This window comes from Nycticebus coucang, chromosome 9 (genome assembly GCF_027406575.1).
Source record: "Nycticebus coucang isolate mNycCou1 chromosome 9, mNycCou1.pri, whole genome shotgun sequence".
In the NCBI taxonomy this organism is placed as follows: Eukaryota; Metazoa; Chordata; class Mammalia; order Primates; family Lorisidae; genus Nycticebus; species Nycticebus coucang.
The window spans coordinates 68,863,736-68,880,007 of NC_069788.1; the positions used below are offsets into that span (position 1 = coordinate 68,863,736).

A 16,272-nucleotide genomic window follows, 5' to 3' on the forward strand; every position below is an offset into this window, starting at 1 on the left:
TTGCAAAACACAATGCACAAGGCATTTACATAGGCAAATGCCTGCAGCTGGGGGCCATCTTCTATCAGCATACACTTAGCAACTGGAAATATGAAGATCCTGACGTTTGGGGGTTTAGAAAGTGAAAAATAAGTTACCCAAAATAACATTTTAAGACAACTCACCACTGAATTTACATGTGGAAATGATTTAATCCTGGGAGGGCAATCGACTCATTCATTGTAGTATCAAAACATTTGATTCCACAAGTATTCAGCCAAATTGGTGTGTCTGTAGTTTGGAGATAATACAGTCTTGATCAGTAGTTTGTAAAAATTAGCTAATCACCTAGAGGGGATGTTAAACTACAGGTGGCAGGGTGAGCTCATAATTTGCATTTAGGTCACAGATAATGCTGAAACTGCTCATCCCTGGCCCAAAGTCTGAGAGTCAATGGACCCGAGACCAAAATTCCTTGATTTTTTTTTTCTCAATGGTCCTACCTGATCTACTTTCCTGTAGCTAAGGAATATCCTGTAAGGAAAAAAACACACAACATTTGGGGATAAACAGCATGGTACAATTTGGAAATACTTAATACAAAGAACTCAAATGGTGGATATCTGATTCTGAGAGCAAAATTTACTACGTAAAACTAATTGCTTGTACTAAAAAGAATGGGAGAAAAGTGGATATACAGAAACACCCGGCACTGATGTTTGAATAAGAGAAACCCTAGTTACAAGTCATCTTGCCCCAAATGCTGCCTCTAATTACTAAGCATGGGGACCATACCTGTGCGTAATCCATCTTTTACAAAATATGTATAAGGATTATTTAACAACAAACACTGCTGTTTTGGGTATCTAGTGATCCATAAGCTGAATTAGAGGAGGATATAGGGGAAGGATGAGAAGGAAAGAAAGGAAAAACGACCAAGTTAATTATTGAAAATGGGGAGCAACTGGAATGGTCATACACTGCTGGGGAAGTGTGCATTGGTACAATAACTTTGAAAAACCAAGAATATCTACCAAAGTTGAGCATATCTATATCCTATTACCCAGCAATTCCATTCACAGGTATTTACTCCAGAGAGATGCATACATATTTGTCCACAGATATATCATTCAATATTCATTGCAACCATATTCATAACAAACCGAAATTGGAAACTACTCAAATATCCATCGATAGTTATTACATAGCAGAGTTTCTCAACTTGGCATTACTGACAATGCCTTGTTGTGAAGGCTGCCCTGGGCATTGTTAAGGTGCCTGACCTCCACCCACTAAAGCCAGTAGCACCCCCTGCCTCCCTTTCCCCACCTCTGACAACCAAAATTGTCTCTAGAGATTGGTTCTCTCTAAGGCAATAGTGAGAATAAATGAAATCCAACTGCCTACAACAAAAAAGGTAAATCTTACACACATACTATTGAAGGAAGATTTTTAAAAAACAGAAAAAAAGTACATGCTGTATATTTCTATTTACATTAAGTATAAAAACAGTTAAAAATAATGTATGCTTGGGTAGCGACTTCAATATTGGTTACATAAGCATGTCTGCTTTGTGAAGATGCACCATGCTGAACATGTATCGTATGTGCACTTTCTTTCTTTTTTGAGACAGATTCTCACCCTGTTTCTCAGGCTAGAGTGTGATGGTGCAATCATAGCTCACTGTGACCTCAAGCTCCCAGGCTTGAGTGATCCTCCTGTCTCAGCCTCCTGAGTAGCTAGAACCATAGGTACATACCATACCCTGCTAAATTTTTTTTTGAGACAGAGTCTCACTTTGTCACCCTTGATAGAGTGCGGTGGCGTCACAGCTCACAGCAACGTCCAACTCCTGGGCTTAAGCGATTCTCTTGCCTCAGCCTCCCAAGTAGCTAAGACTACAGGCACCCGCCACAATGTCTGGCTATTTTTTGTGGAGGTTGTCATCATTGTTGTTTAGCTGGCCCAGCCCGGGTTTGAACCTACCAGCCTCAGTGTATGTAGGCGGTGCTGTAACCACTATGCTATGGTGCCAATCCTACCCTGCTAATTTTCATTTTTTTTTTTTTTTTTTTTTGTAGAGATAGAGTCTTGTTATGTTGCCCAGGCTGGTCTTGAACTCCTGGTCTTTTTTTTTTTTTTTTTAATTTTCAGGAAATGAAATGGTAAAACTTATTTTTTAAACTCCTGGTCTTAAGCAGTCCTCCTGCCTCGGCCTCCCAAAACGCTGGGATTACAGGCAGGAGCCACCATGCCTAGCCAACTTTTCTGTTATATAATACTTTACCAAGAATGAATGAATGAGTTATGGTCCTCAGAAAAATCTTTTCCAAGGGAGTCTTCAAGGTGAGTGGAAATCAGGAGTCCATTATGAATAACTATCCTGTTTCCCCGAAAATAAGACATCCTCCAAAACTAAGACCTACTTACAGGAAAGATAAGACGTCCCCTGAAAATAAGACCTAGCGCATCTTTGGGAGCACACCTTAAAATAAGACACTGTCTTATTTTCGAGGAAACAGGGTAATACAGACAGCAGATGTGGTCAAATGCTCTACAGCACCACACACCAGCACCACCACTTCTTCCTTACCTAGGCTGACTGCTAAAGTTGTTCCCACTCTGCTTGCTCTGACACCAGCTACCCTTAGCCGTGACCTAGCCAGGTCTTCTCCCTTCTTCCTACTAGTGAGCAGGGTCTAAGAGAAACGGAGCCATAAGGAAAGAGGTGGATAAAGCTTAATTCAGAAACCTGTTCTGATCAACACAGAACTGGTGCCCACTGTTTAAGGCACTTATAATCTAGATTGGTGTTTTTCAACCTTTTTTATCTCCCGGCACACTTGAGCCTATATAGTGAAACTACCACAGCACACTTAAATTACATAGATTAAAAAAAAAAAAAAAGACTTAAAAAAAAGAATATACTTACTGTGCTTTGAACTTCTTTTGAAAATAATTTAATTAATGATCTTTAAAACTTTTCCCAGCACACCTAAGACCCTCTCACGGTACAAGAGTGTGCCTCAACACACCAGTTGAAAATCACTGATCTAGATTATATGAAGACAGAGAGGGGCTGTTATAATAGGGTCCTGGGAAGTATGAGTGGTGATGCTGATAGTTGGCATGGGGGATTAGAATGAGCCTCACATTCCTGATGAGGAAATTGAGACTCACAAGGTCACTGCTCTCGGCACCTGCCCCTCACCACACCCTGAGGTCACTTAGCCAGTAAGGACAGACCCAGAACTTGAATATGAGTGACTTTGCTCCCAAGCTCTTGCTCTTGGTTCCCCTCCCATGTCCCATCCCGGAGGCCTAGGAATGTCTTTGCCTCAAGGCCCAGATCTGCTTCATGGAGAAATCCTGAGACACAAGGTCAGCTGTGCTCCCCTATGGTTCAGACACGTACTTTTCTTTGTCCAACATGCCTTTTTGTCCTCTCACATTCAGTCAGTCATCATTAATATTGAGACTATGCCTAGGCTGGGAACATTACAACGTTTTTTTCCTTTCCCTCCAACTTTTTTATTGCTCAGAAAACCTTTTGGACAAATCTTTTCCTTTCAGCTCCAAATTCCACCTCTTCAGCCCCCTCTTCCGGGGATCACATTTCTGCATGTTCTGACCAGTCACATGCAGAAGGCATGATCCAGGGTGTACTTGGTCCCAGGTTGGACTGGAATCCCAAGCCTTGACCCTTGAGTATTAATAGGCACCTGGAAGTAATCTCGAGGCACTAAGTACTTGTGTGCCATTGTAACATCTCTTTCTGCAGTGAACAATTCACCAAGCCCGAAGTACCTCTTCCTCTGTTCCCACTTGGTACAGCAGGGGCAGGAGCTTAGAATTCACCCTCTTATTTCCTGGACTCCCATCCATCCTCACACCTACTCTCTGGATCACTTTGCTAAATTTGTTTATTTTTAACTTTTCTTATGAAGATGAGGTTGGGGACTATCCAGATGACAATAGACTGACACACTATTACCACCATTCCATCAAAATCAGTTTTACAAAAAAGTTAGATAATTGCACTGAAAATCTCCCATGCGACCCTTTAGATCTCCTCCCCTCTCTTGTCCACCCTGCAAGAGGGCTTACATATATGGACTTTGCTCTGGTTGGGTTTGCCAACAAGGGAGAAGAGAGAGGTGTACATCTCAGTTTCCTCATTACGGAGGTGGGGGTCATTGTAGCCCCCAAAGCCTACTGACAGTGTCGTCACTCACATTTCTTGGCACCCTCTTAAATCATCCATTCTGTTTGCCAGCGCACCCAGCTCCTTCCCCCAGCTCCTTTTTTGCTGTTCACAGCAGGCTATCTGTGTCTTTTGACCCAATTTGGAAGTCACAGTTCTTCTCAAAGCAGCCCTCTGTCCACAGCACATTTTCCACCAACTCCCCACGTCAGGTCTAGATATGACTAATCCTTTCATTGGTCCTGAGTATTTCTTATAGTTCCCCCCAATGCTACTCACACTTTCATTTATTAAAGTTAATAACTTTGTTAAGCCTTTCTCTCTTTCTCTTTCAGAAAACCATTTTATCTCCTGGCACATTTGAATCTATATAGTTAAACTACCACAGCATACTCAAATTACATAGATCCAAAAATTACATAGATTCTTCTTTCTTCTCTTCTCTTCTCTTCTCTTCTCTTCTCTTCTCTTCTCTTCTCTTCTCTTCTCTTCTCTTCTCTTCTCTTCTCTTCTCTTTCTGAGACAGAGTCTCACTCTCTCATCCTGGGTAGAGTGCCATGGCATTGTAGCTCACAACTTCAAACTCTTGGGCTCAAGCAATCCTCTTCTCTTAGCCTCTGGCATCTGCCATGAGGTCCAGCTAGTTTTTTTTCTATTTTTAGTAGAGATGGGGTCTTGCTCTTACTCAAGCTGGTCTTGAACTCTTGAGCTCAAACAATCCACTGGCCTCAGCCTCCCAGAGTGCTAGGATTACAGGTGCGAGCTACCTCGCCCAGCCTAATCCTTTCTTGATTAGGCTGATTTGATGGTGCTATTTCTTGCTGGGCCTCTAACCATTACAATAGAATATAAAAGATAACACTGAGAAAATACTTATAATTATTTTGTGCAGATGATCATCAAATGCTTAACCTTGTGAAGTAAACACATTTATTTATTATTCCCATTTTACAGATGAGCAAGTAAGATTTAAAGAAGTCCAACATAAAGTCAGGCAATATGGGAGCGGGACTTTGAATTTATATAGTCAGTTGGTAACAACCACAGCTTAACTGTCTCCCAAAGTGAACAGATTCACAAAGGCATCACAGTTCTGTCAGAGCTCCTTCTCTCTCCCTAAAGCTGCAGCTCAGGTAGAAGGTAGATTAGCATGGACCAGGGTGGGACTTTGGCTGGGAACCATGGGGTTGCATAGACTGGGAATCAAAAACTGAGTGAAAAGACTGAGGTTAATAAGAAGCAGGTTTCTCACTGCCGAAGAAGAAAGTAGAAGAATAAACGACATGTTGTTGGACTGGAATGGCAGATATCAGTGTGGACTTGTGGCTTTTAATATATACTTTAAAAATTAAAGTATAAGGCCAGGCCTGGTGGCTCTCGCCTGTAATCCTAGCACTCTGGGAGACTGAGGAGGGTGGATTGCTTGAGCTTAGGAGTTTGAGACCAGGTTGAGCAAAAGCGAGACCCTGTCTTTACTAAAAATAGAAAAAACTAGCTGGGCATGGTGATGGATGCCTGTAGTCCCAGCTACTTGGGAGGATGAGACAAAAGGTTAAAGTTACTGTGAGCCATGGCACAGCACTCTACCTAAGGGGACAGAGTGAGATTCTGTCTCAAAAAAAAAATTAAAATATAGATGTGTACATGCATGTGAATGTGTGAGTGTGAGATAGTGTGTGAATTGGAATGTGTATTTGAACTGCCTGTGAGTGTGAGCAGCAAGCATGTGGCGTGCATGTAGACAGACATTAATGTGTATATGTGCAGAGATATTTTCCCCTAGTTCTAACCCAGAAAGAGCATAGAGGTAATGATGCTCATGCAGCAGTGAACGTGTCTGGTGCTCAGATCCTGGTCTCTAAATACTATTCTCTATTCAGTAGAGCCAGGGCTTCTTGGAGCAGATGGAGAACTCCAGGACGGGGCATGTGAAGTATGGGATTAGCCTGGAACATTTCCTGTGCCAAAAATAATGACTGAGACTTGTTGAAAGGACACAGGAGCCAGCTTGCAGGGGCTCCCTCTGGCCTTGTCTGGGACAATGTGAGAGCAAAGTAAGGAAAAATAGTAACAGATTGTAATCCGTTAACTAAACTAGGAATCCAAGCCCTAGGAACAAACAGATCTAGAAGAAGGATGAAGTTTAAACAAAAATCATGATTTGATAACTGTCTCAGTAATAACTGAAGTCAGGCAAGAGCCACCAACAGGATATCTAAATACTCTCAAAGTGTCTTCCCAGAAATACCTACTAATTACTTAACAATCAATCCAAAATGCTAACTTTTCAGTGGAGAAATCCACTGAATCCTAACCAATCCAGGCAGTATCCTAACCAAGGGATAAAGAGTTATTATCCCTGTGGCATAACCTGAATCCAATCATGAACCATTATTAGACCTGTACTCCTCAAAAACAGATCTTGGAAGACAAAGACAGACTGAGAAATTGTCCCAGATAGGAAGGGGCTAAAGTGATAGGATGATTAAGAGTAGCTTGAGATTCTTGAGATTTCTTTTTTTTTTTTTGGAGACAGAGTCTCACTATGTCACCCTCAGTAGAGTATGATGATATCACAGCTCACAGCAACCTCAAACTCTTGGGCTTAAGTGATTCTCTTGCATCAGCCTCCCAAGTAGCTGGGACTACAGGCGCCCACCACAGCACCTGGCTATTGTTTTGTTATAGTTGTCATTGTTGTTTAGCAGGCCCGGGCAGGTTCAAACCTGCCAGCCCCGGCGTGTGAGGCTGGTGCCCTAACCACTGGGCATGGGTGCTGAGCCTTCGTTATGATTTTTCTTAACATCTTCTTTTCTATAACAGACTTTATTCTATGAAGACATATATAATGCACACAACATTTAAAATATGTGTTAATAGACTGTTTATGTTATTGGTAAGGCTTCCAATCAATAGTGGGCTATTAATAGTTACATTTTATGGGGAGTGAAAAATTATACACAGATTTTTTTGATTGTTAGTTTCATAAATCCCTGTGTCAGTCAAGGGTCAACTATATTTGTCTGGCACCTGTAAAAAAAAAAAAATTGAGCTGGGCGGCGCCTGCGGCTCAGTGTGTAGGGCATCAGCCCCGTACACCAAGGGTGGCAGGTTCAAACCCAGCCCCAGCCAAACTACAACAAAAATAGCTGGGCATTGTGGTGGGTGCCTGTGGTCCCAGCTACTCGGGAGGCTGAGGCAAGAGAATTGCCTAAGCCCAAGAGCTAGAGGTTGCTGTGAGCTGTGACACCACAGCACTCTACTGAGGGTGACAAAGTGAGACTGTCTCTAAAAAGAAAAAAAAAATTGAGCAAAGCTGCTTTTAGCCAGAGGTATCTGGTCAAAGGGCTCTGACGCCCGAGCTTGGCCTGCCTTATACTTTTTAGGAGCAGGATGTAGCCGATCTACAACCTGTTTCAGCACGTTAGCACAGACTTGAGTGGAAAAGCTCAGCAATGTGGTACAAAGTGTAGCAAGAAAAGGCTGCTGTACAGGAAAACAGTTTGCGAACAAGCTAAAAACACTTCACACACATTGAAAAAGGTCAAGCTGTTCCTAGCTGCCCGCAAAATTAGGCTGTGCAGAGCCCTGCAAACTTTAGAACACTCCGGGTTTCTATTCTCAGGCCCTGTATCCTGTCAAGAGCGACCTACTACCACAATTGCTTTCATTCCTAACCCTCCCTTTTCCTTTCCGCTGCCGCCTGAACTTTCCCTTTTACCGCTTGGAAACTAGAGCCTTGTGCTCTATCCCACTCCCAGCTTCTGCCTGATGTATGAGTCTGCAGATGCTTGAGTCTCACAGACCAGGTCTGAACCCTGTAAAGTCACAAACGCAACAAAAACAGCTTCCCATGGCTCAATATCTGAATGGAAAATTTCTGCAAGAGGGACTGATTTATCCTCCATAAAAACTGTTATGATTTTTCACCAATGCTAGGAGGTTAGGATTGCAACATTATAGGAATTTGACATTCATTCGTTCCTAATAAGGAGAAAACTAAAAAGAAAGAAATTTATGAATACTCCAAGGTAAAAACAAATGAATGTGAAACCCTGTCAGACATTATCCTGCACTTGTCAAGCTCAGTAACACAGAATTAGTATTTGAAGCACCAAAAATCAATAAGGAAGCTTGAATTGCGCTGGCCTGATATGGATGTAAACAACCCCCTCCTAAGTTTCTAAGGGGTCAAATGCAGACAGCACAGACGAATGAGCTCATACAAGAACCCAGACCACAGCCAAGGAGCAAATACTGTGAAATGAAAAAATCCAAAAAGTAAAAGCCACAAAAGCACTAACAGGGCTTTAGCACAAAGCCTTCAGCTCACTGCTTATGAGCTGGGAGGAAGAAAACACAGACCAGAGACAAGAGATGGTATTTTATTAGAAAGGAGGGAGTTGCAGCCATTTGATTTTTAAAAAGAAGAGGAAATACGGTTTGCATAAAATTACAAACAAGAAATCTAATCATGGTAACTACCCATCAGGATTAAATGGGTGCTTTATTTATTTATTTATTTATTATTGTTGGGGATTCATTGAGGGTACAATAAACCAGGTTACACTGATTGCATTTGTTAGGTAAAGTCCCTCTTGCAATCATGTCTTGCCCCCAAAAGGTGTGGCACACAGCAAGGCCCCACCCCCTCCCTTCTTCCCTCTCTCTGCTCTTCCTTTCCCCCACCCCTCCCTCCTCCTTTCTCTCTCTGCTTTGTCTCGGGATTCAGGAGATCTGAGACCTGAATGAACATTTTGTCCCTTCAGTGTCTCCTTAAGTCCGTGTTGAACAATTTCATCTCCTAAGCGACCTCCCCTTTAATACAAATGTAATCATCATGACACTGGCACTTACTAGCCAGGTGTCCTTGGACAAGTATCAGAAACTCTCCAAACCTTATTTTCCTCATGGGAATTGTAGCAGTACCCAGTTCAAAGAAATAATGCCCCCTAAAGCACTTAACAGTCCTTTTCTAAGAAGATATACCAAAGGCCAACAAGCACATAAAAAAAGGTTCCACATCATTTTAAATTAGGGACATACCAATCAAACCATACGAAGATACCACTTCACACCTGCTACAAGGGCTAACATAAGGAACACGATAACAAGTGTTGACAAAGATACGGAGAAACTAGATCCCTCATACCCTTGCTGGTGGGCATGAAAATGTTACAGCCCTTTGGACACCAGTTTGGCAGTTCCTCAAAATGTTAAACATAGAGTTGCCACTTGGATCAGCAATATCAGTCTTGGTGTCCACCCAGGGAAATGAAAACAAGTGTTCCCACAAAGACTTGTTCATGAAGAATCTGTTCACATTAATGTTTATGTCCTGGCGCATTATGCATAATAGCCAGAAGTGGAAACACCCAAAATGTCCACCAGTGGATGAATGGTTAAACAGACGTTTAACCATTGTATAGCCGTACGATGAAGCGATAGTCATCCATATAAAGTGGGAAGTACTAGATTCATGCTATGGACCTCCAAAATAAGATGGGGAGTAAAAGGAGCCAGAAATGAAAGAATATGTATTGTATGATTCCACTAATATGAAATGTCCAGAAAGGGCAAATCGATTGAAACAGAAAAGTAAGGGTTGGGTGTAGAAATAGGAAGTGGTTATAAATAGGAACAAGGTTTCCTTCTGTCTTTTTTCCTGAATGAGTCTTACTCTGTTGCCTGGGCTAGAGTGCCACAGCATCAGCCTAGCTCACAGCGACCTGAAACTCCTGGGTTCAAGTGATCAGCCTCCCGAGTAGATGGGACTATAGGCGCCCACCACAACACCCTGCTCATGTTTTTAACTTTAATAGAGATGGGGTTTTGCTCTTGCTTGGGCTGGTCTGAAACTACTGAGCTCAAGGGATCCTCCCACCTAAGACTCCCTGAGGTGAAAGCCACCACGCCCAGCCTATGAAGTTTCTTTTTGAGGTGACAAAAATATTCTAAATTAGATTGTGATTGTGGTTGCATAACTCTAAATACGTTAAAAATCATTACATTATACACTTAAAATTTGTGAATGTTATGGTATGTTGATTATACCTCATAAATTTGGTGGTGTAAATTACACTTCAATAAAGCTGTTACCTTTGGGGAAAGAAAGATAATTAGTCCAGCGCCTGGCATTGTAAAAACTTGTGCAATGATGGTGATTTACATGCCTTCTGGAGAAACTTTCTAGTGCCTAACACTGGGGCTCGAAACACAGCCCTAACTCTGTGGATCTACTGTAAGCACTGTCAGTGCCTGGGATGGTAGAAAATGTCTGGATTTGTATGAAAACACCACCAGGTTTACTTTATACCATCGACATAAGGAGAATTTCAATTCTATCCCACACCAAAGCACTGTGTGGGTTGAGGCTCTACCATTCTGTTTTCTGTCAGTACCATGAGATGATTAAACCACAAGTCTCTCAGCAGGAAAATAAAGGTTATCAGAGAAGTGAAGAGAGAAGAAGAGAGAACAGCACCTGAGGCAGAGATGACAAACAGCAGCTCTTCCTGGGGGTAGGCGGTTATCACAGATCTCTGAGCTCAGAGCGGCTCAGCTGGGCCCTAGAAGATAACTGGGATTTTTCCAGGCAAAGAAAGGCCTGGGGGAAACTGGTATAAAGGCAAAGAGGTCTGCTTGGGGAATAATAATTATGCAGGAATTCAAGTGAGAGCTAAATAAACCACTTTAACTACATGGTCAGGATATTTTAAATCAAAGCCTCTCAAGGCCAAACTTACTCTGGCAAAATTCCTTTAATTCTTGATTTCACTTTTCTAGACCTGAACTAAAATGTACCAACTTCAATCCTCAAAATGCATTAAGAAGGTAATCTATACTGATCTTAGCCATCAGATGACCAATTCCCACAGGTCCACCACGCTTCCAAGTGTTTTCTAATGGATTTAGCCTAAGTAGCAAAGGACATCTGCTCTTTGGAAAAGCTGGTGAGAGTGGGGAAGGGTGTGTGTAAATTGGAAGCGGGGCCGGCTTGATTCCTGCCCTGAGGACTGCTTAAAGGTAAGCCAGAATTGAAAAATCACAAAATAAACTTTCTGCAAAGCTGAAGGAGAGTTTTCTTCATTTTTTGAGAACATTTTAGTAAACACGCAGAACAGTAACTTTTTCTTTGCCATTCCTTTGCTGCTCCACTCAAAGTGATAAGGGAACCCCACTCAACAATGAGGCTAAGTCCACGACCTGGGGACAGCCATTCAGTTCGCATTCTCACATGCAGTGGTGGTGAGAGGGGTCGGGACCAGCAGTGAGGGGACTGAGAGCCACACGGATAGTTAAGATGCTATGGAGGAGGCCTCACCAGGGAAAGAAGAATGACTAGATCCTGATGAGAACTAATTAGAGAGCTGCAAAGTTCAGAGCATTCCAGAACCAAAGGGCAGCACCAACAAGGCTGTGGAGGCCATTTGGCTCCAGACTGCTCTAAAGGGGACAGAAGCTCGGCAAGTTGAGAGGCTTCTAACTAGCCACAGAAGAATACTACTGCCTAGTACAAGGCCATAGGCAGACGACATTACATGGCCAAACACCCTATTTCTAACAAAAAATGTACACCTTGTGCCTTCAAAGCCAAACGTTTGTGGGTTTGTCTTGTTTTTAGTTGTACACAGGATTTTTAATAGAATACTAACACTAAATCCTTGAAAATCAACATCTGAGAAGTTCACCTGTTCCCTCTTTTAACACTTAGCGATTTCTTACTATGTACCAGTCACAGTTCTTGTACTTTCTAATCCTGCCAATAGGCCTACAAAGAGATATTTTATCCCAGGATTATAGATGAATAATTAGGCTTGGTGAAAGGAGGAATCTTGCCAAAGTAAAAGGGATTGCTTGTAGGTGGTAGAGCAGCCTTTCAACACAGAGCTGCCTGTTTCTAAATCCCATGAGCAAGTGTGAGACTCTAGAGAGTAGACAGATCTTCAGATTACTTTTTCAACCCAATTAACAGTCCACTGACATCTAAAAAGCATTCTAATTGATGACCACTGACTCTAGTGCAGTTGGATCCAACCCTTATTTGTTTCTTTCCCTTCCATCAACTTTTAGTTTCCTCAGTGTAAAATGAAGATAGGTTACCAAAGGAAGAGATGCTATGTTTTGGTCTGAAAAAAGAAATTGCCATGTAAAGGGGCAAGGAAATATTAAAACAGGGTCATGTCTCTGTTAATTCCTTAGAGATCTTAGAAGGTGGTGTAATTGACAAAGAAAAAGCATTATCATTATCATGCAAACCATTTATTTTTGAGATAGAGTGTCACTTTGTGCCATGGCATCACAGCTCACAGCAACCTCAAACTCTTGGGCTCAAGTGATTCTCTTGCCTCAGCCTCCCAAGTAGCTTTGGACTACTGGCACCTGCCACAACACCCAGCTATTTTTAGAGGTGGGGTGTCTTGCTCAAGCTGGTCTTAAAATCCTGAGCTCGAGCGATCCACCCACCTCGGCCTCCCATAGGGCTGGGATTGTTCCTTTCTTCTGTGTCACTATATAACTTCCGGAAACTAAGTCTGTTATTCCATAAACTTTAGCATATTTAACATAAAACATATAAGGTACTGAATTTCTAGGTCCCCTGAATCCTATGTCCTATTAGTATTTAACTTCAGGGTGACACAGGTATGAATTATCCTCTTGGGGGAAGAGAACTAGTAAAGAACACAGTCCCTGGCTGACAATGGTTCCCTCTTGTGATTTTTGGACTTTGTAATGGTGCAACCTCATTGCAAACTGAGGTGTATCTGGAGTCCAACTTAGCTGAGGAAGGAGAAAGCATAAAGTAAATTTAGGGTGTGAGCCACAGGATGCCCAAAGAACCAACCCAGTGACATGTGACGGAGGGAAGACAATGGTGAGTTAAATCCACTCACAGGTTAAACATTACCCCCCTCCTTCTAGGGTAGCTATAAAACTAATGCCACTGAATTCTTGATAGTCTACAGAAGTCAAAGTCTGCCAGGCCATTTACCACCTTCGCAAGAGACTGCGTTTTCTTGAAAAGACCAATTCACTGATTTCCTTTCCTCGGAGTTGACAATAATTAGTATTTCTAGCAGATATGAAAATGGAGATTGTTCAAGCCCACCTAATAGTACAATTTATCCTCCCAAATTTTCCTCTCCTGCATGTTTTTCCACACCTAGCATCTCAGAAGCTTGATGAGCATGATGGGCTTGGGCATGTAAATTCCCTCTGGCTATGGTAAGATCACAGCCACATCTCTGAGCCTCAGGTATGAGTTCCCAAAGCCACCTTGATTCAGACCCACCCTTCTCAGTGCCTATAGCTGTGAATGTCACCATTCCAGCACCTGGCACCTCAGCATTGCATTTGTACATACATGGGAACTACTGGGATATGACAGTCTCAAATAGTGACTGAGAGTCAGGCCAGAGTGAACTAGACAGCAAATGGAAATGCAATAAGCCTCCCATATCAAGGGCTCAAGTGGAAACGCACGCCAAAGAATGCCAACAGGGCTTTCCAGGGGGAGAAAACAAATTGCAAGTAGAGAGGGTCTGTCTTCCAGACTCACAGGGTCCCAGTCACCTTCCCTGTCCTCTGCTCCTTTCCCTCTGGGCACCTTGGCAATCCTTCTTCCTCCCATCCCCACCCAAACCGAGAACAGGCTCTTTTCTCATTCATTCTCATTTTAATGTGAGTTTAAAATTCCCCGTGGAGTCCTTTAAGAAATACTTTTTTGTAGCAAGTGAAGCAGAAATCATTAAGTCAATTTTGAAATTTTTCGATCTGAGAAACACATTCAGAACAACAATTTAAAAAAAAAAAAAAAACCTCACTGCATGTCCACATCACAGGCAGATAGTCACTAGCTCAGAGAGAAGGTAGGAAGTAGGTGCACGTGCACCTCTGGCCTATTAATGTTTCTTTCCCCCAGGGAAACCATCCTTGGCTGAGTCAGATGCAAACTAGCAGGGATGCCATCTTATTGTGGACTGGGTTTAAAAGAAGCAGTGAGAGAAAGATGGAAGAAGGAAGAGGAAGAAGAGAGGACAGGAAGGCTGAATTTCACAACACCAGTGAAGTTTATCTGAGAACATCTTTAAAGCCACACCCTCCTCCTGGGTACCTTTGCCTGCGTAGGCCACACACAGTCTTCTCCTCTGAGAGGCCTCCAGAGGACCTGCCACTTCATAAGGGACTTACTATGGTCTGGAGACAGATCATGCTTTGTTTCAATAGTTCATTTCATTTCATTTTTTTAATTATTTTATTTTAATTTTATTATTTATTTGTTTCATTTTTTGGAAACCACGTAACCTTACCGCCTTGGCTACAGCTGATGGGACAACTTGCGGCCTAACGAAGGGCCACTGTCTCTGAAGTGGTGGTATGCAGTGAGAATGGGGATACTCACTGTACGATGGCTCCAGGACCCAAAGCAAAGATTCTCTGAGACACAGGGAGGGATTGAATGAGACACAGGGAGGGATTGCTGTCAATACAGCAGCACAGAGATTGGCAGCCTTCTTCCTCCCATCCCCACCCGTGGGCTGAGGATCCCACGGACACATGGAAGCTCTGCAGCAGAGGTGAGGGTTTCAGATGAGGTAACAGGAGCTGGCAAAAACAACATAAGCAGAGATGGAGCCTCTGAGGCTTGAGTACAGCTGGCTCCTCTACACGGCAGGGATGGCAGAGCTGTCGTCTGACCGTCCCACCAAAAGCAGCGTAATCATAACAACTGGCCATAGGCACTTTGGATATATTGAGTGAAACAAAATACACAATTTAAATCCATTTCACCCTTCAGCTCATTGCTTACGAGCTGGGAGGAAGAGAACACAGAAGAGAGAGAGGAGATTCTTAGAGGAGGAAATATGGTTTGCATAAAACCATAGAAAAGGGATCTAATCACTGTAACTACTTATCAGGATTACACCCATTGCTTTATTTATTTTTTAAATGAGTCTGAGCTAATTGCTTTGTCACAGGATCCAGGAGGTCTGAGACCTGAATGAACATTTTGCCCCTGAAATGTCCTTAATTCAGTGTTGAACAATTTCATCTCCTAATCGACCTCATCTTTAATACAAATGTAATCACCTTGACACTGGCCATTACTAGCCAGGTGTCCTCAGACAAGTAACAGAAATTCTCCAAACCTCTGTTTCCTCATAGGAATTGTTATAGTACCTCAATCAAAGAAATAATGTCCCCCAAACATTTGGTCCTTTTCTAAGAAGATGCTTTCCTTTAACGTGGCTCCAGACCATCTAAAATCACATAAGTGGCTCACGTGATAGTATCAGGCAGGGTTGTTCTAGCTTCCCTTGGAACCATTTCAGCTGTGAGATTTTTTTTTCCTGGCCCAATTATTTTTTCAAGAATCTTAATAATAAGCCCCTAATCATTGCAATCAACAAGAATAACCTCAAAATACCCATCCCCCCAAAACCCTATACATGAACTAGAAAGGATCCAGATTTCCACCTAGCAGGAGCCTCTTAAGATTCTAGTTCCCTTGTCTCCTACATGTAGGCCTGTCCCAGGTCCCTGAGAGTTGCAGGACCAGTCCGGGGCCTCTGACAAGGATCCTCCACTTGCATAGCACAGAAACTAGTTCTGAAAGACATGAATCAGCGCACTTGTTTTCTATTGCTTTACTGATCTGTTCCTGCCAATGAGGGATGTAGTAATAAAAATCCTGTTCCATACAGCCAGTAAATAAAGTTGACAAGTCAGGGTGTTACTGTTAGGTTTCTATTCAATGCATTCATTAGAATCTGTGGATTCTCGGGCTGGGAAGAGACTCAGAGACTCCTGTCCAACCCTTGAGGTTTCCCCTCAGGTATTTCCTCTGGCTCTGCTAGCCTTGGGTTTGCTCACCATTGAGGAAGCTACGCATTCTATTCTCAGCTCCCCAGCTTCTAATCTCCCGCCTGCTGGCCCTAGATTCTTCTTCCAAAACACATAATTGGTCTCAATTCTCTTTCATGAGCAAAACTTTTAAGTAGGTGAAAACAGTGATCCTTCTTTGAGTCTTTATCGGATCAAATACCCTTTTGTTTATCTTAGTTCTTTGGTATTAAAGGGAAAATAAA

The 16,272-nt window shown here is 42.5% G+C and overlaps 1 protein-coding gene across 2 annotated transcripts in view; it reads right to left on the reverse strand.

Annotated features, from left to right (window-relative positions):
- GCNT2 (glucosaminyl (N-acetyl) transferase 2 (I blood group)) overlaps positions 1-16,272 on the reverse strand; it is an 83,979-nt gene that overhangs the window by 64,837 nt on the left and 2,870 nt on the right. The window contains exon 2 of one of the 2 annotated variants that reach the window (XM_053601571.1): positions 165-270. The exons of the other annotated variant lie outside the window; for it this stretch is intronic. Coding sequence (XP_053457546.1) covers positions 173-270 — 98 coding nt within the window. The 3' untranslated portion in view covers positions 165-172. The remainder of the gene's footprint in view (positions 1-164; positions 271-16,272) is intronic. 2 annotated transcript variants of the gene reach the window in all.